The sequence below is a fragment of the Glossina fuscipes genome, unplaced genomic scaffold, assembly GCF_014805625.2.
Source record: "Glossina fuscipes isolate IAEA_lab_2018 unplaced genomic scaffold, Yale_Gfus_2 90, whole genome shotgun sequence".
Taxonomy (NCBI): domain Eukaryota; kingdom Metazoa; phylum Arthropoda; class Insecta; order Diptera; family Glossinidae; genus Glossina; species Glossina fuscipes.
The window spans coordinates 1,460-27,752 of NW_023998444.1; the positions used below are offsets into that span (position 1 = coordinate 1,460).

At 34.5% G+C, this 26,293-nt stretch overlaps 1 protein-coding gene across 1 annotated transcript; it reads right to left on the minus strand.

Moving 5' to 3' along the window:
- Window positions 1-3,243: 3,243 nt before the first annotated feature.
- On the minus strand, window positions 3,244-24,915 carry LOC119638497 (ras-related protein Rab-11A). Its single transcript, XM_038035306.1, has 4 exons — window positions 24,736-24,915; window positions 10,074-10,195; window positions 4,443-4,791; window positions 3,244-3,727 (listed from the first exon to the last, which is right to left on the minus strand). The coding sequence occupies exons 1-4, from the start codon at window positions 24,773-24,775 to the stop codon at window positions 3,594-3,596; spliced, it is 645 nt and encodes a 214-aa protein (XP_037891234.1). The 5' UTR covers window positions 24,776-24,915; the 3' UTR covers window positions 3,244-3,593.
- Between the last annotated feature and the right edge of the window lie 1,378 nt (window positions 24,916-26,293).

The window sequence follows — 26,293 nt, forward strand, 5'->3', positions numbered from 1 at the left end:
AATATCAACACCGATCGATTACAATATGGTCTCTTCTTTTAGATGAGGCTGGATTGCATTCGTTTGTATACTGAGAATTTATGGATTCGACCATGTCTTTCTTTGATCATTAACGGATGATTCTAATACGCCCAGTCCTAATCCCGAACAGTGGATTCTAATAAGGTCTACTCCCCGAGAACTAACTTTCAACGATAGCTAACCGTAGATCTCAATCTGGTCTATTCTATTAGACTAAAGGATAAACAAGTAGAAAATAGCAATACAAACACACACCACAACTACCGAGGACGACATTTTAATCCTTTTTAATTTTCGGTGCTCAAAAAAAAAAAAAAAAACCAAACAGCTATAAAGCATATAATGTTTCAAAATGTTTTGATGACTTTTATTTACGTGAAATGTTTTCAAGTTTCCGATAATATATTGTGAGGACCCAAAGTCGTGCCTCGTTTTGGCCTCACGGGTTCTCCGTCTCTGGCTGGGGAGAGAGGAGTGCTAGAAAGTAAGATAGCATAAGATAGGATAGTCATAGCGTAGGAATAGGATAGATATAGGATAAGAATAGATTAAGATAGGATAGGAGTAGACTAACATAGAGAATAGAATAGATTAAGATAGAATAGAAATAGATTAAGATAGACTAAGAATAGAGTAGGTCGAGTTAGTGTAGGATTACGTTAGTTCGAGGTTAGTTAAGTCTCTCGCGTTCGATACTCCGAAGTAGACGGTTGCACTTTAGCCACCGAACAAGCGAGTAAAGTAAAGTTTATCAAATAAAGAGTCCCTGCAGAAATATAAATTTCTTATGGGTTTTTTCTCAATTCCCTTGGCCGCTGAGCTGCCCCAGCCTTGAGGAAAGGGACAGAAACGTCCTCACAGTATATCTATTTCTAAAAAAAGGTATCATTTTAAAGCCCGTTTTTTTTATTTATTTTATTTATTGCAGATTTGATTCCATAATTTCCTCCGTAGCTTTCCATTCAAAGTATTTTTGAAGATTCAACTTTGCCATGATGTCGTCCATAATAAGAGATGCAGAAGCAGCTTACTTCGCCGCTCGATCGGTTTGCTCATCGCCCAATAAACTAATATGACTTAATATCTAAAGCGTTTTAATGTTAATAGCATTTCAGCTTCAAGCAAAGTAATTCCGGATAACTTTTAGCAGAGACACGCCATCAGTGATAATAACCGGCTTCCTTCCTTTATAAGCAAAGATCATAGCTTGATTGATGGCCCTGGCTTCGACTGCAAAATTTTAGGCACTTTCGTTGTTAAACTTTCTACTGAAGCATCTAACTTGGCGTAGGCATGTGACAGACTGCCAGCTGTAGAGCAGTCATTTTTCGCCAACTAGAGATCCACAAAAGACTTAAAATTAAACTTGGGGAGTGTGCAATTGCTTTTCGATATACTCGATTGTTCGGAAAGTACTTTCGTGTTTTCTTTTTTTTTTTTTTATAATAATGAAAAAAAGATTTTCTTATGGGGCATAAATTTTTTATCATGAGCTATCGATTTCGGTAAAATTAATTTCTCAGCGATCTTACAACTTGTTATTCATCAGTTTTCATCAATTATTGCCTAGATTGTGTTTTTCTTTATTAGCTTCCACTGGCCTCCCAGAACATGAGGCATCCTTAGCTTCGATAAGTGCGGAATCGAAACTATGCAAACTAGACTAAGCGCTGGCGTTCTATCAACACATCTTCTCGACACCACATTAGAGGGTTCTTTTCTTGCTTGACAACACCATTTCTATGGTGCTTTCCACTTTCTTGCTACGAATCAAACCCAATTTTTCACAAACAAGCCTCGCTCTATCAGCTGCCAAAACATGTAACGATTATGCGGGTTAAATGTGATGTTGACTGTGAAAAAATACAAGTACGTCCTCCTAAGGTTGGATGAAAATCGAATGATTTTCCGAACACCTCTATACAAACATTATTCAAATTGCGGATGATGACCTTTTAATTTTCTTGGCAAAAATTGTTTTTTCCTACTCGATTAACTTGAAAAAGCAATGTCTGAAAAAGCCTTTCCAGATGTCGAGCTGACGCGAATCAAAAAACCTTTGAAAAAAAAAAATTAAATAAAAACAATATAATCGATCATCGCCATTATCCGATTATTAAGTACTCACAAGTTACATTTATTCATAGCGTCTTATATTTGTATATGTAGACATTTTTGCGTATAGGGGCTTTTTAAAACATGGCGAAAAAGTGGTCCGATGCGGATCATTCCCAATACCGTTCGTTCTTAGCTCAGTTACGTCAGTGGATCAAATATCATTAAAATATCTGAAAAATTATGACCTATAAATCGAACATAAGCATACAAGAGGGGCCGAAATTAGCTGGACAGCCGTCGTTCGGGCAATCAATCGTTTCGAAAAGTCTTTATTAATCGAAGGGTGAGTTTATCTCAGCTGCTTGTAGTTGTTGCAAACGACCATGCCTGTCAACGATCCTGATTTGCCACAAATGCCGTAGGGTATAAATAAAAGAATACTTGATGTTCTTTTTTTAATTGTATTTATTTATTTTAAGGTTTTTATTTCAATTGAAATTATAATTGTTTTTGTTGTTGTTGTTGTGGTTGTTTTGTTTTGTTTTTTCTTTTTAATGTTTTACGCGCATATATATATATTTATTTATAATAATGTATTTTTCCTTCTCTTTTTAGTTAATAATTAATTTTATTTAAATGTAAAAATATTTAGTTTCAGTTTTATATAAAAAAAAAGAAAAAAAAAAAAAAAGAAAGAACAAAAGAGAAGCGAACAAAATACCAAGAAGAATAATTAAAAAAAAAAAAATCATGTAAATGAAAAAAACAAAGAATTTCCAAAATTTGACTCTATCGGAAGTTATTAATAATTTGATTATCGATTTTGTTGTTAAGCAAAAAATTTCAATTTTTTCGATTTTTCAATAGAAACATTTGTTGGTGGAGTGGATTCTGCTTCAAAAAAAAAAAAAAAAAAAAAACGAAGAAAAATAAATAAATAAAAGCCCCCTTTCCCTTTGCTTTTTGATTTTTCATCCCCTTTAAAGAATATTTTGTTTTTGTTTTTTTAGTAAATCTTTAAACTATTTTACGTAAATTTATTATTAAATGGAAAATATTTAACAAGAAAGAAAAAACGGAGAAAAGGAAAAAAAAAGAAGAGTAAATGGAAAATATGAGAAAAAAAAAAAAATACAGAAAAATAAACATTTATTTATTTATTTATTTTTTTTTTGCTTTCAAACGAATCACTTTAGGGGCGGCGATTAGGGCGGCTGGGGCGGTTGATTAAAATATGCTGCTCTACCAAATGTTATGCTTCCTCTTAACGTAAAATGTGTATGATAAACCAATTGTTTGTTTGTTGTTCTCCCTCTCTCTCTCTCTCTCTCTCTCGCTTGGTTTTGTTTTACTTTTGTAATCATCGTTAATTTTTTTTGTTTCTTTTTTTTTTTTGTTTCCGTTTAAAACACAACATGGGCTTGACGCATGTTTAAAATGTTGCTATTGTTGTTGTTGTTGCTGTTGTAGTTATAGTTCACATGCAGGCAGCAGAGGCAGCTACTATAAGGCGGTCACTGACAGCACTGTTTGCGTACATCACCGGGTACAGTCGGCTTAATATCAATTGGAACTTCATTGCCAGGACGTATAACATCACCTTCAGGCGGATCACGTATTTGCTTTTGAGAAACAATGCGATAAATTTCTACCCAAAACGAGAATAAGAAAACAAAAAGATATATAAATAAAATCATTGATTAGCAAGATATTATCGAGATCCGGCCTATACTATATACCTTACAATAAATGGGAAATTTGCTTTCACCGTAATCTTAATTTAATTCTTTGCGAAACATAATCGCTTCATAAGGTATGAACCATTTTTACTATCTCTTTATCTATTAACCTCATATTGTAACATTTTTTTTTTAATGCCACTTTGCCGTTCAACGCGTTACCCAACTTGACGACCTATTGGCACCTATTGATATTAGGATTATGTTGGTTTATCCAACATCGAGAATAATTGGAGGTACTAATAAGCTTGTATGTCCGTCTGTCCATCTTATATTCAAGCTACCGATAGCGATTTTTGAAATATTTTTGATGAAATTTGGACTACTCATGTGTTCCAGGCCGAAGGATGAACGCCATTGAGAAGCGTTAGGCCATTAAATGAACGGTGTAAATGAAAGAAAAATTGATTGAATTTGGTTCTAATAATCCCTGCCGTGCTATGAAAACTAAAATTGGTCCATTCAGTTACCCGCCTTAATGGAAAGTTTGTATAAAAATATTCTCCGCTAAGACAAATATTTATCTATTTTGTTACACAACAGCATTCTATTCGCAAAGTACACTCCATAATTTGTTTCACGGTGCGGGTGGTTAATCTATGCTTAACTTAATAAATCAATCACCTGTGAGTATATTTTGGAATGCAGTTTCGACATTAGTTGAATCGAGGGCTGACGTTTCAATGAAACTCAGACCGTTACGTTCGGCAAATAGTTTGGCCTCATCCGTGGGTACTGAACGTAAATGTCTCAAATCGGATTTATTGCCCACCAGCATAATCACTATATTCTGATCTGCATGATCGCGCAATTCTCGCAGCCACCGCTCAACATTCTCGTACGTCAAATGCTTAGCTATATCGTACACTAGTAGAGCACCTACAGCGCCACGATAATAGGCTGATGTTATGGCCCTATAACGCTCCTGACCGGCTGTATCCCATATTTGAGCTTTAATCGTTTTACCATCCACCTGAAATTAAACATAATTTTTCTTTATAAAAAAACGAATGCTTTTCAACCGTTAACTAGTTCTTAACAGTTATACGAAAATATAAAATTATAATGATTTCTTTTCCTTACTAAGTTACAAAGAGTAACAAAGTTTCTACAGCTCCTGGCCGAATCCTCCTGGCAGAACAACAAGTACGAACATTGCTGTCGGACAACATACCACATTGCCTAACATAATTTTCATTTATGGGTAAGCGGACCCAAAATGCAATCTAATGTAGTACAAGTTTAATCCTTACACAGGGCAAAATCCAAAAATAGATGTAGATGATCCAAATTTTGGATGAAATTACTATAGTATTATGGATCAATTTCCATCATATTAAAAGTTAGACTTTTCTGCTCTGCAAATGGTCAATTTTCATGAGAATCCTTATTAGGCTGAGAGGGTCCACAATTTGGTACAGTTAAATTTGATATCATTTTCATCATGAAGCGTTGAAAGTCTGACCTTTTTGTCATATCAACTTCAGTTCTCATTACATGACAAGGGGCCTCAAAAATTGCCCCAGCCGGTCCAAAGTTTCCATGCCAACTTAACATGCCGAAATACTGCTATTTAGCCACGTTTGCGCGAAATTTTGGAAATTACAATTTTTTTCCCATATGACGACCTTTCTGACTAGGGCGTTATGGGCGCGAGTGGTCGAAAAAGTGGACTGATCCGAACCATTTTTAATAGCATTCGTCTTTACTGTCCCAAATTTCATCAAAATATCTCAAGGATTGCGACTTGCAGCTTGAACATAAGTTTATATGGTCGGACATCAGGTGGAGAGACGTACAGACAGCCTTAGACCAATTCAGATTACGACTCTGAATCGATCGGTATCATAAGCTGTTTTGCGTGTTACATACGTTCACGGTAACTCACCACTTGTGGTACAGGGTATTATACTTCACGAATACAACTGCGGACACATTAAAACTTATTACACATGTATATATATAAAAACAACGAAATGGGAAGAATTACGAACTATCGAGATGATGGAAACATTATAAGAAAAATATTGAAAGAATATCCAACAAGCTTGTAAAAGACAAGTAAAAGAATTATGATCTCTTATAAGTTAAATGTTACGAGATACGAGAGAGTGCTCTAAATTTACGTCCGATTGCATTGAATGTGCGAATAAGGAGAAGAGATTTTCAAGATGCAAAATATTTTGGCTGAATGATATGAAGCGATGTGAAAGTTGGTCACTTGTTCGGTCACTTGCTTAAATTAATCAGAGCTTAGCTTCTGTGACCTACAATCACTTGACAAGCCCCTGAAGTGTGCAAGTCGTCTAAGTGCATTAAGTTCATAATGCCAGAGTTAGTGTCTCCGCCCTCAGCCAGTAGAATTATTGGACTTTCTCAACGTTCTTAGTACTTCAAACTGAACATGTCCATTTGCTACCGCGCTCGCACACTACCATATCAGCTCATTATCCAACCATAGTATCCGCCTTTACAGCGCTCTACATGCAGCAGTCATTCCAACCTTTTCAGAGTCAGTTGTCCAGCACGCTACTGTTATCTTCCGTTCCTGCTCTACCCATAATATTTTCTAATGACCGTCGTGCCCGAGTTTTTATAAGAGACATTCACTAAATAGTCGGTCAAGCAAGAAAAAAGAAGTTCATATCGAGAATTCGAAGAGTGGGAAAGGAACGGACGCACATGATTATATCGGTTAATAAAAAAAAAAACTTTTAAATCCATATTTTTATACAATTAATGGGAAAAAAAAAAACAACAAGCAAGGATATTATACTCGGTCATGACCGAATCGTTTTCACCCTTCATCGTCACCCTAAAGAAGGCAAAAAAAGTAAAAGGACTAAATTTTCATGCTCTATAGCATGGAGTGGGCACGGCTGAGCTTTTCTATTTGCAAAATAAGTCCTTGTCGCATAGGCGTGTGGGTGCAGTGGGTGTGTTCTGGGAAAAGTTTAAGTCACTTTCAAATTTTCGCGCAAATTTATAAACATTATCTTAATACTACGCACTTGCGCAGCTACACAGACGGACAGACGGACATGTTTAGGTGTGTTCTAAATTTGAAATTGGCCAAGAATTTGTATACTTTATGGGGCTTTTGAAGCTTATTTCTGCGCCTTATAAAGGCATTGAAAAAAAAAATTAAATTTTGATACACTATAATATTAGGCAGGCGTGGTAAATGTGTCCCATTTTTGTACAGCTGCCACCGTAACGCCCATAGAATATACATTCACATTTTTGTTATTTATTTACTACGGTGTATGAGCAACGAGCAAAACACTAATACTTTACTTCTTCTGAAAAACATAGGCCTTTTCAATGTACATGGTATTGTGGGCGTGTCCTTTGGCCGATTTGTTCCATTTTCAATACCAACCTGTGTGCAAGAACGTCCAATGATTTTCCAAATTTGAAGTCAACGGCCAGAAGAATGTTTACAACAGACATTGTACAGACGGACAGACCGACATGCTTAAATCGGCTTAGAAATTGATGCTTGCCAAGAATATATATGCGCTTTGAGGGCGTTTGCAAACGATTTGACAAAATGAATATACCTGTCATCCTTCGGTGATGGGTATAAAATTGAAAAGTTATTGACTGTATAATCCGTAATTGAAGATCCGTAGAATCAGATCAATACTGATTGAAATAAAAACAACCACAACTATCGTAGAGCATCACGGGCATCTATTAAGTATTTCATTTAATACAGTTCGGCATATGAAGCCTTTTCACTATAAGGATTTACGTATGGCAAGTGATCGAAATAGTGGTCCTACACGAATCAATTGCAATAACGTTCGTCATTAGGTCCAAAACATAACAGTCATCCAATTATGTAAAAAATTGCGGTCTGAGAGATTAGATGCAAGAATACGGACGGATAGACAGACAGAGCGACAAACAAGCTTAGATTAATTCGGAAAGTGATTCATTTGTACAAACTTGATACATCCTTGCACCACCAGATATGTAGGGTATAAAAAATGTAAAATGCTTTTCGAGATTTATCTTACGCTCCTTAATAACGTCCTTTATGTCAAAAATGTGTAAATTCTGTTTTTGCATTCAGTAAAACAAATTTTATATTTTGGCTAGCGTAATGGGATTGGCCGTCTCAAGTAGGCCGATCACATGGTGCGAGCTTCAAGTAGATAGCAAATGAAATTAACAAGTCTCCCCAATGTTCACCGTTAAAGACATGCATACATTTTTTAAGACTTATATCATAAACATGTTGATGTCATTTTTATTTCCCCTACAACGAAATAGAGATGTATTCATTTTGCCGTTGCTTTTGTAGCCTATAGCTATGCAGATATGAATAGTCAATGAACCTGAAATTCAGAATTCATTTAATCAGGTCTGGTTACCTTCTCTTTAAAAACTCTCGGGTACAGCCATAATGAACGAGGCAGCATTTTGGATATATATGTGACGTGATCGATACATTATATTCGCCTTAAGTTTGCTCTTCGCTTTATAACCTGCACCATCTACCTATGGCGTGATGAACATTAACTTCTCGCCAAGAATATCAAAAGATGGGCGGATCCTTTTATTATACTGATCAATTTAGGATTATTTTTTAAATCGAACCATATTTGCCTATGCCTCCATCTGTCTGTCAACCCATATAGACTAGGTTCAACCAGCTGATCGACAAATTTTTAGGTACTTTGACGAAATTTGGTACACTGTCCTGTTTTGGCCGAAACACAAACCCAATGGAAAGTGATGCATTTTTTTCCATTTTTTTTACTTGTCCGTCCGTCTGTCTTTCAATCCATTTAACTATATAAACTATGTTCAATCGCTAAATTATTTCGGGCCGAAAATTTTTGCCATTTTTGCGACCAACCATGGAAGTCCTTAGTTCAAGAAGTCAGTGCAGGAAAAAAATTTGCATTTTACAAAATTTCTCGACAAAAACCAATGATTAATGATATTTCGACCTGTTAAATTGATATGAAAATTTCGGATCAAATGGATCAATTTTTTGAATCCCCTCCCATATAATCGCAAAAATGTTTAACTTTGAATATTTTATAACGAAAGTCATAAATACATATATAAACATTGCACTAAGATTGAGCTACAGAGCGTTACCGAAGTCCGGTTTTTTAAAGCCCATGTCTTATAAGTGTTCTCCTCATTACTTTCATAGCGTCTGCTCATGTTTTAGGTCGAGCTTAAGCTCTGAATTGACTATAAGTTTTGTTCCCTATACCACTTGCGATCCAAAGTGATGTTAAGCTTGTGCGGATGTCTGCAACAACCATATCGACTGGAAATAGATCCATCATATATCAGTCGTTATATATCAATCGTTTAGGAATAAGTCTCTGAATCGATCTAAGGTTGTGTGTCCATCCGTCCGTCCGTCCGTCCATTTTTTTGCGTTCAACCTACGGATTGCAAATTTTTGAGATGACATGTTTTGGTCCAATGATGAACTCTATTGAAAATAGTTCCAATCGGACCACTTTTTCGATCACTCCCCATCCAAAGCCATATATTGGAAATTTCTTATATGAATTAGTGTATTAAACGAGGCGTTGTAGGGAATTTGAAGGTGAGCGCCGCGTTTCATTATTGTGTTTTTATTTGCGTTTATGATGAAAATGTGTAAAGAATTTTATTAAGTGAAATGGTATCGAGTATTTAATGATCGACCTTGTCCAATTATAATACATTTACTTACTTTTTTTGTGCAGTCATCTAACCTCTACATATATCTTGAGTGAAATATAAAAAAAAAAAAAAAATAATACTAATAATAAAAAAACTGTCCCTCTTCTCTGATTGTGTTTGTGATGGCGAATTTAAATTTAGTATAGTCTTAAAGGCCATAGTAGTTTGTCATGTTTCCATGTTTATATATAAATACAAAATACTTTTGCTCGTTATCGTTTTGTTTTTACTTGTTGTTGTTGTTGCTGATAGTTTGCTTGCTGTTGTTCAGCATACACATGAGCTATGAAAATCGATACAATTTTAACCAACCCCATCATGTACAAATGCAAAAAAAAAAAAAAAAAAAAAAAGGAAAAATTTGAAAATCTCCTTTCTCACATCTTTACGGAATGCCGCCGGGGCAACAAACGACACGCTCAGCATATTTCTATCAAACACTTACGATATCAATACATTTTCTTTTTATTTTTATTTTTATTTTTTTTTTATGTATTTTACCTTAAGTAATATTATCCTTTGTAAAGTTTCAGGTTAAGTTTTACATCTTACCTCTATACTGCGCGTAGCGAATTCGACGCCAATCGTTGATTTCGATTCCAAATTGAATTCATTGCGCGTAAAACGTGAAAGCAAATTACTTTTACCTACACCCGAGTCACCAATAAGAACAACTGGAAATATGCAATAAAAAAAATAAAAATTAAAAAAAATTAATTATAAAAAAAAAAAGAGAGCAAAAGAGAGATAGATAGCATGAAATATTGGATTAAAGAGAAAGTTTTCTCCTATTTTAAAATACATAACATAATCGTGTTTCGTTTAAGACAAAGCAAAACCGAAGACAATCTTATGGCGCATGTGAGCCCCCTTGTACTCACAATTGCTGTAGAAGTGAGAGAGCTTCTTTCTAACCTCACAAAAAATTTTGTTTATTTTTTTTTTTTTTCTTTATCAACTTATTAAGCAACTATAAAGTCGTAGGCCTATTACCTACTTATATACGCACAGTTCATAGGCAAAAAGAATCTTTAAAGACACAGGCTTTGTTCATATACAAGTTAGACTAGATGGGTACTAATGTAGTCATCTTACTCCATAGACTCCGTAATCATCAGTTCGTACCAGCAGCAAAGTACACGGTGTGAATTTAACAGTGCGATCGATATTGTTCTAAACGTATTCGAAGAACATATTCGAAGAACTTCTCAGACTAGGTGCCAGCAACACGAACAGAAAAGGATCGGTCAGCTGATGACAAACGTGATATCAATATAAAAGGATTGCTATTTGATCTAGGAAACTGTAGTCGTTCAGTCGAGCCTGAATGATTTTATATAGGTAGATAAGCAACTTGACAAACTGCAACTACGAACGGAACAAATTGTACGCTTGACAATACCTTATTTAATTTCTTAATCTCGATCGAAGATAGGATCTCAAATGAAAGAGTGACAAAGAAGCTTTGTCACCGTTATATGGTGAAGGCAGTGAACAGGCTTAAGTAGATTAGGTCTCATCTAAATGTTCGCTTTTGACACAGAAATCAATCAGAGAAAAGCACACGTTCGTTGCCGAATGGCCAAAGTTTAAGTGATCTGTAATAAGGCGTACGAGAAGAAGGGCTTGAGAGGGAAACATAAAGCGAAACATACTGAAAGATTAAAAGACAAAAGAAAACGATTCACAAAGAGAATAGAGAAAAACAGACAGATAAAGAAACAAAAAGACAGAGAGGGAAAGAGACAGATAAAGATAGATCGAAAGAGAGAGGGAGAAAGTTATTGAAAGAGAGGAAGAGAAATGAATGGAGAGAGATAGGAGGTGAGGGAGCGAGACGAATAGTTAGAGAGAGATGGAAAGAGGGAAAGGCATAGACAGAGAAAGAGGCAGTGATGCGGTGGGGGCGAGGGCCATGAAGCTCTATCAACAAGAAACGACAGACGTTGGCCGTACGAACGAACGAAAAGATTAACATTCGTTGGTAAATGCAGCGCAGAAGATAGATTTGTCAAATATCTTCATGGGCATTCAATGCGTCATAGGATCAACAAAGATATCAACACAAAATATGATCTTCGCTAAATGTCTTGATGTAAAGCAGTAAGTGAGTGATTTACTCAAACGATGTTAGTTAAATTCTGACATTCTAGGAGGAAAGTCGAAAAGAGAAATCGAATGCTTGAAAAGTATTGTTATTAAATATAAGTTCCCCTATCCAAACCTAAGGAATATTGAACATAGCACGTAAAACGCTCAAATTACCGTTTAATAGGTATATGAGATGCATTCAGAGAAAAAGGTCGCTTTTAATTTGTTTCGAAAAATATTCACCCGTTTTCGTTTCCTTCAAAGTAATCACCCTAAGATATGTATATAGATTTGGGCCAACAGTTTCTCCAATCTTCGAAGCATTTGTGATATACGCTTTTCGGTATGACCTTGAGCTCTTCCAGCGGTAAGGTCTTTATCTCCTTAATCGCGGCAAAACAACTTCAACCTTTGATGGGTCTTTACAGTTTTGAGTCCAAAAAAAAAAGTCGCAGAACGCCATACGATAGCTGAGGCATTGTTGCGATCTTGCTTTTGGCCAAAAAAGTGCGATAAAAGCAACGACGGATGTGCGGCGAGCTGGCGCATTAATGGCTCGTAATATCCGTGACTGGCAGTACAAAATTTTCGGACCTTTTGTTCTCATCGCCTCATGCAAACGACGCACAACTGCAAGGTAATATTCCTTATTGGCCGTGCGACTTTCTGGCAAGAACTCACAATGGACACCACGCCATCGTAATCAACGAAAGGAGCGACCAAGACCCATTCGAGCAAATCTAGATCGTCTTTGGCATCATTTAACAGCTCCTGAGCAGTACTCGTACAGGGGTTCTCGCAAACAACTTCGCTGCCACAAGTTTCCATGCCCAAAACATCCGAAAAAATGGCATCAGCAATTTCTCTGATTATGGTTCGACAACAATTCCCCATAACAATTTTTTTCATTGCTTCGTCCACGACGGGCACCGTCATTACGATCTTCTCGGCCTTCTTTGAAAGCCTTGTACCACATATAAACAATTATGTTGCTCAAAGTAGACTTGCCAAATGCCACAGTGTCTTGCAGCGCTTAAGTTTACTTTTCGCACAAGATTTAATATAGTTTATATGAACCATTTTTTTGATAGCAAAAACTCGCCAAACATATCAAACCACATCCAACTTTTATATCTATCAAAGGCGAACTAAAAATGCAAAATGACTGATACTACATGCAACACATCTTGGGGATATGTGTACAAAGATAAAAAGAAAAAGAAGAAGAAAAAAAAATTCGAAAATCGAATATACATAGCTTACGAAAGTTGAAAAGTCATTATCTTTTTTTAGTGAACGAACAAACATCGTACGTTCTTAAGTCACTTAAATAGTATTCATGTGACTGTCTATTTATTTTTAGAAAGCACACTTACAACCTCACAACAATTATGTCCAAAAGAATAAATTTAGTCTTTGGTCATTTCTTATCAAACGCATTGTATGCGTGGCTACAAAACTAAAATCAAAGAAACACTCATATTCATTATTTTCATTTTTTTTCCTAAATTGTGGAAAAAAATTTCTGAAGTTTTCACTTTAAAGCTTTCGATACCGACTAAAAATTCTTTTTTAATAACATTAGTCTTAAAATCGATAAAATTGAGCCAAACGTTTGCCTGTATTTGTCAGAAATTCACATGGAAACAACATATAGAGACGAGCAAAGCCGCCTATTAGATACTCTACACCACCTTACCTAACACAAGTATGCGCTCAGTTTGGTAATAAAACATGTTAGTTTCATGCAAAGGCAATCTTTATTTGCGATGGTATCTAAAAAATAGATCTACGTGGTCCAAGTCCGTTACGCCGTTTTACTATCATGAACTAATTTTCACCATGAAATATTAAAAATTATACCGTTCTTCTACACAAAGATTCAGTTTTCTTAGGCACGGTTATACGAGAGCGGGTTCAAAAATGCGCCCCAGCCGAATCAAATTTTCGAAACCAACTGAGAATGTCCAAATACGATGATTACAAAACGAGTTTTGCCGAGAAATTTTTAGAAAATTGTAACTTTTTTCCATATAACGACTTTTCAAAATAAAGCTTTTTATGGGCAGCGGTCGAAAAAGTGTAGCGATCCAAACCATTGCCAATAGTGTTCGTCATTGGATCAAAGAGCGTCAAAGTACCAAATTTCATCAAAACATCGGAAAAATACCGACCTGTAGCTTAAATGACGGACAGCATGGACGGACATCAGACGGATAGACAGACTTAGATCAATTCAGAAAATGCTTCCGAATCGATCGTTGCAATAATATAATCTTGCGGACATCAAACGGACGGACAAACAGGCTTGGAATCATTTTCTTAATCGATCGGTGCCATAATATGTGCGTCTATTTATAACGTTTCCTAATCACCACTGTTTTGGTCAATCTGAAAAAAAAAAATTAATAAATAAATAAATAAATACAAGCGGTCAACCTTCCCAACAGACTTCTCAAGAATTCATTTGTCTGCTTGTTGGAGAGCCCCGTAAAATGCGCGTAGGATAAAAATCTTTGCCACTTAAAAAGTAAGTCATTTTCAGAGAAACTCAAAAATAAATCCTTGAATTAATTAAAGCAATTTGCTTATGCAGCAATATGTACAAAAGAGCAACTACTGTTTACATTACAACAAGTAAAAAAATTATATTCGACTTTGGCCGAATCTTTTACACCCATCGCCTTCGTGTTATACGTTCGAATATGCGCAAATATTTATTGCTGCAGTTCCGGAGCAATGGCGCAAACGATTTATTTTTATGCTTTTGAAAAAAATGCTCTTATACAATATTGTACTGTGGGCATGCCTCCTTCCCACCGATTTAGTCCATTTTCAATATCCAGCTTCTTGCAACAACTTTCCATATTCATGAAACTAATATCCAGTAAGTAGTTTAGTATATGCATATATAAGCAGGCAGCCCTGAAGCGCAATAGACGGACGGACAAACATCCCTAGGTTGAGACAAATAATATATATAATATACTTTATAACGTCTCTGCTAACTTTTGAAGAGTAAAGTATTCCCCATTGGCGGTCCCCATCAATCGTTTTGATCTAACCTATATACCAGAATTTGGAACAAGCCATTCATTCATTTTTGCGACAAGGAAAATGTCTCCAACAGACATTACGTAGGTAGAGGGACAGACGGACATGCTTAAAATGATTTAAAATTGAATGCTGATCAGGAATACATATATGGGGTATCTGAGAAACATTCTTCCAAACGTTGCGAACATTTTAACAAAGTGAGTAAATCTCTTATCCTTCGGTGATGGGTACACAAACATACATTTGCCTATGTACTATGCATAGTGAAATAAGTAAGCAAATGTGAAAAAATTAAAAAGAACTTAAAATGCTCCAATTACTTGAAAACCTATTTTAAAAACGAAGAGCAGAGCCAGCTGCCGCTATATCATATTAATCATCATCTTTTAACTCATAAGCTAATTAATTATACTTTTTGCTCTCGTTCGCTGAATACAGCGAAAATATCAAGAATAGAAAAAAAAACATCGTGGAATTTTTCTTTGGAACTGGTGAACGGTATCCATATTAAAGCTAAGATTGTATTCGACTATCAAACGTAGCGTAAACAATTAAGAAAATTGTATTTAACTATTGGTCGAGTCTTCGATAAATATCTGTAGAAGAGATATTTTCTCATTTCGTCCACATTTGTAGCCGAGTAAATAAGAATCGCGACTACCAAAAGTCAGTTTTCACGGCTTACTGTGCTTGCAGCTACATTGTTTGTTCACTCGGTGAACGCATAACATTTGTCGATTAGGCTCGCACTAAGTAGGCTGCGGCCACCCGACTTGCATTTTCTTCTCACTCCTTTATGACCCTCATCGTCAACAGCTCGAGGTATTAGCCATAGTTTCATTGTTTCATTGCTTATACGAAACGTTATAACATGATTTTCTTTTTACCTTTTTTGTTATTGCTTACGACAATTTTCACATTTCTTTAATCTGATATCTGATAATCTTTCCTAGCAAGTTTTAAATCCAGTAAGTGCTACGGGTTGTAAGTTGTCACTTTTTGCCTCTTGCAGCTATAATCGTGGCCTGGTACATAGGTTTACATTTTTGCATGTATATGTATGCAGGAGTGTATATGTATACATATATATATATGTATGTTTATGTATGCTTATGTTTATAAATTCATGTACATATATTGATATATATTTGATTGATTTGATTGATATAAATATTGAGTTAAGTATATATATATATATATATATTCGTGTGTGTGTGTGCGTTTATGTATGCATACGTATATGTTTTTGTATATAATTGGGTGTGTACATAAGTGCGCGCATGTGTGTGTGTGTGTGTGAGTGCGCGTATATCTACATATGTACACATGCATGTACATTGGACGTAAGGACATCATAAAAATTAAAGCTACATCTGCGCATGAATGTCAAAACAAAATGATTTCGAGCCATTTTTGATGAAATTGGTCTAAAATCGTAGTATGCGATGAATAAAGCTGCAGAAAAGTTGCCAAAACAGAAAGCAAAGCAACGTGAATTAATGTTTCGTGCTTAGTGGGATTGGAAGCTTATCGTAAATGCGATGAAAGGATGAAATTTAAGGCGAACTGGCCGCTATTGATGAATAGGGAAAGCCTCACTTGTCGTTGCTGCAATGTTCTACGACATACATACTGCAAAGCTTGAAAGTGCTTGGCTGGGAATATTTGCCAAGTCCACCTTGTCCCATTCGACCTACCATCGGCTGCGTTCTCTGCAAATCAATTTCAACGGTATAAAGTTGAACGTAATTCAATTTTAATCCCGAAATCGAAGCTATCTCATATTGACGCCATGATGATCTTACGAGAACAATGGCAAAAAAAGGTTGCCCAACGAAATGGCATATATATCTTTTAGTCAGATTTATCCAAGTTATAGGAAACCTATGTTTCAATAATGATTTTGATAATATATTGATCAAGAAGCTACTCTCTCTCTTTCTCTCTCTCTCTCTCTCATTCTCTCTCTCTCTCTCTCTCTCTCTGCAAGATTTCCTATTGTATTTTGAAACATGACAAGTGCAATGGCGGCGGTAACGTCCCCTATATACTAATTTCCTATCTGATAAGCATAAAAATTATTATTAATTAAGAGAGGGTTAATAAATGTAATCGACATGTCGCACGGAACTGCTTCTTTTTTTCTTTCAAAAAGTTTTTTTCATAATCCAGAAACTTCTAAAGTCGAATTCCTTTCTAATTTATTAGTTTTGTTATTAATTTTATGGATTTATTGATATAATAAAATTTATGAATTTTGACCAAGTATAAGTGTAAGTAAGTGACTTTGCGTGCTCACTTTAATAATGCATAAAAAATGTATTTAATTAATTAAAATTAATATTAACATTTTCCTCACTCCTCCTTCCCATTTCTCTTCAATGTACAATTGACTCTTCTTGAAGCAATGAATGAAAATTTTGCTCTTCTACGAAGACTATAGTAGTAGTTGTAGCAATAGTAGAAGAAGAAGAAGAAGAAGGCGAAGACGAAGAATTAGAATAAGAAATGCAAACATAAAATAATATGAAATGTAGGGTAAGTAACTCAATCTGATAGACAGGCAGGCAAACACAAATATATATATACACACACACACACATATATATACGTGTGCCAGCATTGATGACCAGAAATGGAAGAAAAAAATTTACATCAGTACGTGAATATGGGAAAACAAACGACCACAACGTACGTAAGAATTTCGTTTATGTGTTGCTGGATTGCTTAACATAACGAATGTTTTTATAGCAAAAGGCAGAAGAGGTCATCACAAAAAAAAAAAGGAAAAAAAAAAAAACAAAGAAGCAGATAAATAAATAAAATAAAATAAAAAAAATAGGGGCAGTTCAAAATAATGAACAAGATGAAGCAGACAAACATTGCAGAAACGAGACAGAGAGAAAGAATTAAACAAAAAATTCTATATTGAGCTTTGGTCGCACTTTGTATACTCTACACCGCTTGCAGTGCAAGGTTATATTAAGTTTTTGTGAATGGAAGGAAGGACTTAAGATACATCCCTCTTTTATTATAACGATCTATTCAGAATCACCTTCCAAGTCGATCCGGGGGTTTTCTGTCCATCTCTCGGTCTTGTTTTTTTGTAAGCAACCTACAAGCGGCAAAGTGAATAGAAGGAAGGACCTGAGATAGATCCCTCTTTTATTATAACGATCTACTGAGAATTATCTTCTACAGTTTTCCGTCCATCTTGTCCAGTCTTGCTTTCTTGTATGCAACCTAAAAGCCCCATTTCTTAAGATAATTTGATGAAATTTGATACACTGACGTGTTCTGGCTTAAGGATCGACCCTTTTGTAAATCGTTCGGACCGGACCACTTAACGCCTTACTTTGAAATTTAGCGTAATGTATGGTATTTCGTGATTAATCTCAACAATGCTTTAACTTGTTATGACTAAAATTTTTAAAAAATTTTAGGAAATGCTCTTTATTGTTTTTTATGTGTTGCACCCTTTGCGCGGATAGGATACCAAATTAACTTCAGGGAGATCCATATTATATTGTATAGTTGTGTCAGGGTGATTTTTTAAATAGATTTGTAAGTGTCTGTCCGTCTGTCCAAGCAGCTTCCGTTCAGCTCAAAGCTCACAATTATCAGGATACTTTAATGAAATTTGATTCATTGACATGACCATTTTAAAATATTTCATGATTTTTAATATTCGTTAATAAATATCGGAGCAAAAATTAATATTTAGAAACATTAAGAATTAAAAAAGAATATTTATGTATTATAGAATATTGCGATTCAAAATGTAAGCTTCCGGTGAAAAATTTCTGTTTTTTTGAACTCCTCTTCAAAGCAAGTGTGAGGCGACAATCTGCCGATTATTTGACGACGGGAATAGCTTGCCGGTTTCCACATATTTCCCGACAAAACAATGTATTTTCGCCGACGTTTCGTTCTTCAGTTACCTTCTCCCGATATACAAAAAGTTCACGGCAAGTTTGACACGGATGCTATAGGAAATTTAGGATAATTATCCATTTTATACTCTAGACAAAAATAAACCATGTCAAAGCTTTGGCAGAAATTTTCGGTCTCTCGATTCGGACGGCGGTGGAAATCGCTTGTGTTACACTTTCTACCAGATTGTCTCTTAACAACCTTACCTTATGGCAATCAGAAATCAGCTCTTTTTCAAATCAGAACCTAACACTTCTTCCTTCGAGACAAACGAGGGACATCTTTAACTCCTTCTTTGACAAAAGGTTCCCATTGGAATCGGACATTTACTTATATAATAAGAAGATCTACTTATTGATTTTTTATAATAAAATAAACGGAGAAATAATGACTTCTTTGACAAGTTAATTAACTTTGAATTACAAGCATTGGATCTTCTATATAATACTTCTTCAAATAGTCGTTTCCCAAATTTCATGAAATTCTCAAAATTCAATTGCGATAAGTGAACTGGTGTAGGATGTTCGATGCTCGTATTTGCCTGATTATAATGATTTTACTTGTTTTCTATTTACATGTAATTTAATTTTGTAGCTTTCTTAAGCAGATTTCAATAATCAAAAAAAAAATATATATATATATGTAGATATATTTAAAAGTATTGCTCGTGGTTGCCCACTATATTAAATATCTCTCTAGTGGGATATAAACGCCTTTTGAATTAAATAACGCGTCTTGGAATCGAAACGCCCGCGGGATGGGATCAGCATCATCAATTAGAAGAAGTATTATTCAGAAGGTATAACGTTTAGTGCGGTTAGCACTTCATGATCATGATCATGATCATTTTCTATTTCCCCTAACTGGTCTTGCAGCATGCAATCGAATTGAGAGCCGCTTCATCATGTACTGTGGCGTTTTCATCTATGATATCGATTCAGTACAATTAGCTTTTGTCGGTAACGTTCGCCCGAAATGATTGCACAGCATTGAAATCCAGCTTATCTTTGCAAAATGTAGGCCATGGCCCAGTATAATATAAAATTTTTCCTTAAGAGTAATTCTCAGCGAATGATATTTTCAACTATGAGGTATGTTAGATGGCAGCAATTTTTTGGCCCGATTTACTGAAACGCTTTGTGTCAAAAACAATAAATAGATAATAGCAAGTAGTTGGGATGGTCGTAAGGAATATTTTCGTATCGTCTCGTATTACTCTGCTCTTTTGGCACTCGGTAGCACGGACAAGAATTTTTCAGAACATTTTTCGTTAACGGTCTCTGCTTATTAACACTGCCCAATAAACTAACACTATCGCAGAATGTATGGTATATATGACAAGTTTTACTAATGAATCATGAGGATTATGTCGGCTTAATATCAAGGGTGAAAAAATATGGTAGGATTTTTCTTATAGCTCGTGCATAATAACTGTAGCATATCTTCTCTTTTTATATTCTGCACTACTTACGGTAAATAATCTAATATATTAAGTATGCTTGGATGTATGTAACAGCTAGGAAAACTTTGCTATAACCCCTCTTTCAATCATATCGATCGATTCAGAATAATTTTTTGAATTAATTTAATCTTGTCTATCCACCTTTCTGGGGATATTTTGGTCTGGCAACGCTATTGAAAACAGATGGGATCGGATCATTTTTATTAGTCCTTGTACCCTTATTTTCGAAACGTGGTTCGCTGGCCAAGAATATTTCATCATTTTAGCAAATTGAGTAAATCGGAAAATTTTGAATCGAATGAAACAATCTTTTGAAATATTTCCTTGCGATATCAGGTAAAAAGGAAAACATTCAACAAATCTTATTATAATGTAATCGTTTTTGCTCCGGAGAGAGGAAACTCCCATTTACCATTAACCCTCAATTTGTCTTCGCTTGGCCTAACCCTTGCCCATCACCACAGTTCGCGGCCTCCAATGCCTACTTCAACTACTGCAAGCGAAGAGGAGGCTCAGATGATCACAAAAAAACGGTTCAAACGTATCAACATTTTTGATTACCGTATTTTTTGGACTATACGACGCCACTTCAAAACTAACATTCTTCAGTTCATCTTCACGAACTATTGTTGTCGTACCTCACGTACCACAAATTAACAAATGATTTATTGAAAAAATATTTTAATATCACCTTTGGACTCATAAGACGCACTCAAAATTTGAATCGATTTTTCTGATGCAAAAAAGTGCATCTTATAACCCGAAAATTCATTTATTGGTTTCCAATTGGAAATTGCATCATTCCGTTTACAAACTCTCTGCCACGTTTCAATTTCCTCTGTTAGTTTTTATTTTAATAAGCAGATCACAGATAGAAGAACATGCAGTATACAAAGCAAAATCTTTGAAGATATAAACATTTTGTGGACTCTTTATGCTACCCATCTATTCATGATGGGTACGAACACTTAATAAAATTCATGCTTATACGCAGCTTTAATTGATGGCAATAATCGAGGAAGCGGAAAATTCAATGCATACATATGCACTCACTCCGCTAATAGATGCACTTTCATATGTGATACGTAAATGAATATGTGCGACGCTAGTAGTAAATCATGCGGTCAGTTCATATGAACGTGCTCGAAGCTAAATGAATCAATCGCAGAAGCTATAAATAAAGGAAACTAAGCGAAATAAAAGAGCACGAAGAATAGTATCAATAGATAGCGAGAGAGCGCACAAAGAGAGTGAGCGAGAGAGAGAGAGAGAGAGAGAGAGGGAGGGAAAGTAAATCAAAAAATCAAAGATTATTCTTAACCAAGAAATAATGGTTAAAAAATATCTTTGCATATATTTGAAGATAACAATAATTGTACTTAGATACAAGAAACTAACAGTTAGATGTCAGCTGAGATTTGTTTACAAGCATTGGAGGGCCAAACACCAAGATATGTGAATTAGTAAGGGGCGTATAATGTTTTTTATGATAATTATTTATAGTATGTTTGTGTGATTTCATTATTTTTCTTTTTATCTATTAGAGTTTATAAAATTTAATAAAGAACTGCATAGGCATAGAATTGCGGCCGCATAAAGTATTCTTATCCATTGTATGTCTCGATGAAAACTGATTGACTTTTGATAAAAGCTAAAAGTTTACGATGTAATATCAACAACGAACACTGACAGTTATTCTTCCAAACGAATTATAAGAGGAAAACAAACGCAATTTGCTTTTATTATGCCCCAGATCACATGTGGTGCAAGGGGTGCATTAATTTCGGGCGGATGCATGCAACACCCGGCAGGGTTTAAGATAGACACACCTTTTACTTTACCAATACCTTCAGAAAGTGATTCTAAGCCGGTCCGTCAGTCCGTCCGTACGTTTAAGCTGCAGGTGGAATTTTAGGAGATATTTTCATGAAATTCTTTACACTGACATACTTTGGCCCAAGGACGAAGGCTATTGAAAATGGTTCGGATCAATCCACTTTTTCGGCCACACCGCCGTATAACGCCCTATTTTGACAAGTCGTTATATGGCGTAAAGTTTCATTTTTAAAAATTTCTCGGCTAATGTGGCTAAGTAACAGTATTTCGGCATTCTAAATTGGTGTGAAAGCTTTGGATCGACTGGAGTAATTTTTTAAAACTAAAGTTCATATGACAAAAAGTCTAATTTTCATTGCTTCATGATGAAAATCAGATCACAATAATAATGCAAGATGAAAAATTATCTTTGTCATATTTAGATCATCTCGGTCTATTTTTTGGTTCCTACCCTTGTAAGGATATTCACGAAAATTGATGCATTATAGACCATAAAACTCTAATTTTTAATATGTGGGGATCAAAATTCCGCCATAATAGCAATTGCATAGAAAAACTAGTAAGACGACTATATTCGACGGGGGCCAAATCTCGCATATCCACCGCTATGTTTTTCGAATTCTACCCTCCAAGCCCTTTTTTTGATACCCATATCGCTGGTATTATTAAGAAAAAATTAATCGCGATGGCTACCATATTCATTTTAAAATTAACCCATTTTTCGGCAGATAATATATCTTCATTTAAGGGGTGTACAAAATGGTCTTGTTTGCCTTACGATAAATAAACATAAAATCTCGAAAAAGTAAAATAAAAAACAGAATTTAATCACTTGTAACACATAGACGTACAGACATGGCCAAATCAACTCCGATTTTTACGCTGATCAAGAATATATACACTTTATAGGGACTCTAATAAAGCTTCCTTTTGAGTGTTAAATACATTATGGAAAAAACATCAACCATCTTACAGTGGTGAGCATAACAAGAATTCTTTTAGGCATGTAGGGTATTTAATGATTCTTACTTTTTTTTTTTTTTTAAAGAAAAGAAAAGGATAATCTAAAAATTTTCAAACGAAAATAATATGGGACAGCACTGGTTTAATTTTTAGAAAGACGATACCAGGCAGCCTATATACAAATTCGATGGCAAATTCTTGATCTTCCGCGATTAATAATAATAAGTATATTTCGTACACACTGAATCGCGTACACGCACTGGAAACCCACGCATTATAAACGTTGACAATCAAGCAACATCGGCCATCAATAACATTCATACGTACAGTTGTAGTAGGCGTTTTCCTTTCTTTATTCAAATCAGATATTTATTGCTACAAGTTTGTAGCGCGTGTGAACTAAACATTGTTCAATTTGAAGATAATAAAATATGAATTTTCAAGCGGACTTTTGGTTATGAGCAAAAGTAGTTATTAACCGGCAATTTTACACATAATCTATGTCATGTCACCGGCTATCATTTTGTAATCGGATGTGGAAGTAAAGTAAAACATTCTAAATCAAGTCCATTATATATCCTATTTTAAACTGAACGAAATGAAATGAAATTAAAATTTTGGACACGATGAAAGTTATGTATATGATCGTATTTTTCGGACTGTAAGACATGCCGGATGATAAGATGCGTTTCAAATTTATAAGATAACATTTAGAAAAACATATATTTTAATGGTACTTTTGAATCAAAACTTTTATTTATTGTTAACACAACTCGTACTAGCAATCTTCGTCACTCTCGGTTCTAGATACTTGTCTCGATAACTTAACTGTTCATATTACTTTCATGTAAACTAATGTTGTCGTACCTCAAGTACCTCAAATTTAGAGATGATTTATTGAAAAAATACTTTTGTGTTACCTTCGGACCATAAGACACATTCAAGATTTAAGTCAATCTGTTAAAAACAAAACCCAAGTAGCTTCCAAAGAGAAATGCTATAGAGTCTCAAAAATAGCTTTACTGTTAGCAAGTCATATATATTCAACAAATAATATTTAGATATAAATTTGTTCCCGCCTCCTTTCCTGGACGGTGCAAATCCTTGATTATAGTCTGTAAAGCTTTAAAAGGCTGAAGAATCGTTAAAAAGATCCTTGTTGTTTACTTCACTACCCTTGTTTGCGGCCATCCCATAGTTATTTTACATGAATCAACAGTTGTGTAATATGATTCATATTAAAAGTAACTCTCGATCGAACTAAAAAAAAAAAAAACGTATGCATAAAAAAGAGTTTAGAAGAGAATGATAAATGAATGAGAGAGAGAACAGGTCAAAAAGAAAGTTTTTTTTCGTTTTCTTGCATTCTCACACGCACGAACTCATGCAATTTCATTAGAAATTGAATAGTACTTCAGATAAAGATTAAAAGAGGGATAATACGACAAATGCATACATGTGCGATAAACAAATAAGAAAAATGTAAGTATTTACGAGGGATTTTTATGCAACGTGTCAAATAAACAAGGAAGATAAGTAAAAACAGCATCAAAAAAAAGGGTGAATTGAAAAAAAGCCCTAATTAATAACACAATCATATTTAAGCAATTTATAATGAAGGTGTAATGTCTTCGTCTGCTTAACGGCACGTTTTTTTCTTTTAAATTAAGTTAAATCTTTTGCAGCCTTAAACAAACTGGCGAGGAGACCCCCTGAAATAAATTATTGTCTTGGGACCTCTTAAGATTTCCCTATAGTTTCATTTAATTTTATTAACCTTCAAAATAAAGAACTAATGCGCTATAAAAAGAGAGTTATTAGCCATAACTTTTGTTAATTTCATAAAATGTACATACATGTCGTTTACTTTACCTTTAAATAAATAATCGTATTCATCTTCCCTTGTGCCCATTGCTTTGATATTATTGTTGCTTTCTTTTTTATACTGCGGTGTTAGGTGTTTATAATAGGATGTGCTTTTTCTTTGTTTATTTACTTTTCGAACTTTTCTCCTTCTTCTTTATGCACTTGCTTAAGTTTTTTTTTTTTTTCTTTAAGCTTCCTTTCTTTTAAATATTAAAAATATTTTTTTTTCTTAAATCTGCAAATAATTTTCATTTAGAAAGAATAAAAAAAAAAATGAAAAAAATGCTGATATACAATAGCCGCCTTCATTAATAAACCTTAACCAGTCCAAACCACTACAAAGGGAAATGAAAATAAAAACTCGAGAAAAAGAGGGCAAACGAAATTAAAGAAAAATATTTATTAAAAAAAAAAAAAAAAAAAACCGTGTACGAAGTCTACGATTACGATGACGATGTTAAATGATGATGACAACGACCACTAGACCAACAACAATCGCCATAAATGAAAAATTTCATTACACTTTTTTTTGAAAAAGTAAATTAAATAATTTAAACATTTAGTTTTGATTTTTGATAATGAGCGGTTTCATTATTTATTGCATCTTAATTTCCTTTTCATCATTTTTTTTTTTCTTTTCCAGAGCAACGAATCTTTGCTTTTCCGTTTTCTCACGCACCCACTTTGACGTTTTCTTCTTTGAAATTATTTTTGTATATCACACTTTATGGCCTTTGTGATCTTTTTGAAAGAGTTTTTACACCACAATTAATTGAACTAATGCTTTCTACGCTAACAATTTCTTTCTTTGATTACTTAAAACGGTATTAATCACCTTTTTTTTTTGCGACTTTTCGCAATGAACGTAGACACACGAAAAAATGTCTTTTTTCTTTCTTTCTCTTTCGCTTTTGTACAATCAATATGGCTGTTCAAATGTCAATTGCTTAGGCGTGTAGTGTTGCCAACGCCCATTGTTTTTCTATGATTATAAAAATTTTAGAGAGAAATTCAATTCATTTGTACTGTTCGTCCAATGTTTGAATTAATTTTCATTCATTATTTTGTTATAACCAAAAAGATTAGTGAAAATTATTAAAAAAATAAATAAATAATTCAACTCGTCTTAATTATGATTAACATAAAAGAAAATTATTTTAAAAAAACACACACACATTTGGTTTGCAAAATTTGACAACTAGTAGTTGAGATTGTTTGTTGACTATTTCAAGAGTTTAACTAATAATTAACACATTATAATAACAAGTGCTCTTTGTAATGAAGCTTTAAACAATCCCGATTTTTTCCTTCACAATTTTTGTAAAGCTATTAATCACTAGAAAAGGGAGGACGACCCATACGCGACGAGAAGATTATATGTGAGCTTAATGCGACCTGTATTGAAAAACGCCCTGGTCGTGTGGTCATCTTCGTATCCTCGCCACGTGAATTCCTTAGAATCTTCGCGGAAGCCCTTTCTTCTTTTTATTGTAACAAATTTTGTTTTAACATCCACGTGTCCCTTTACCTCCTTCTGAAATTAGGCTATTACGTAAATTCTTGT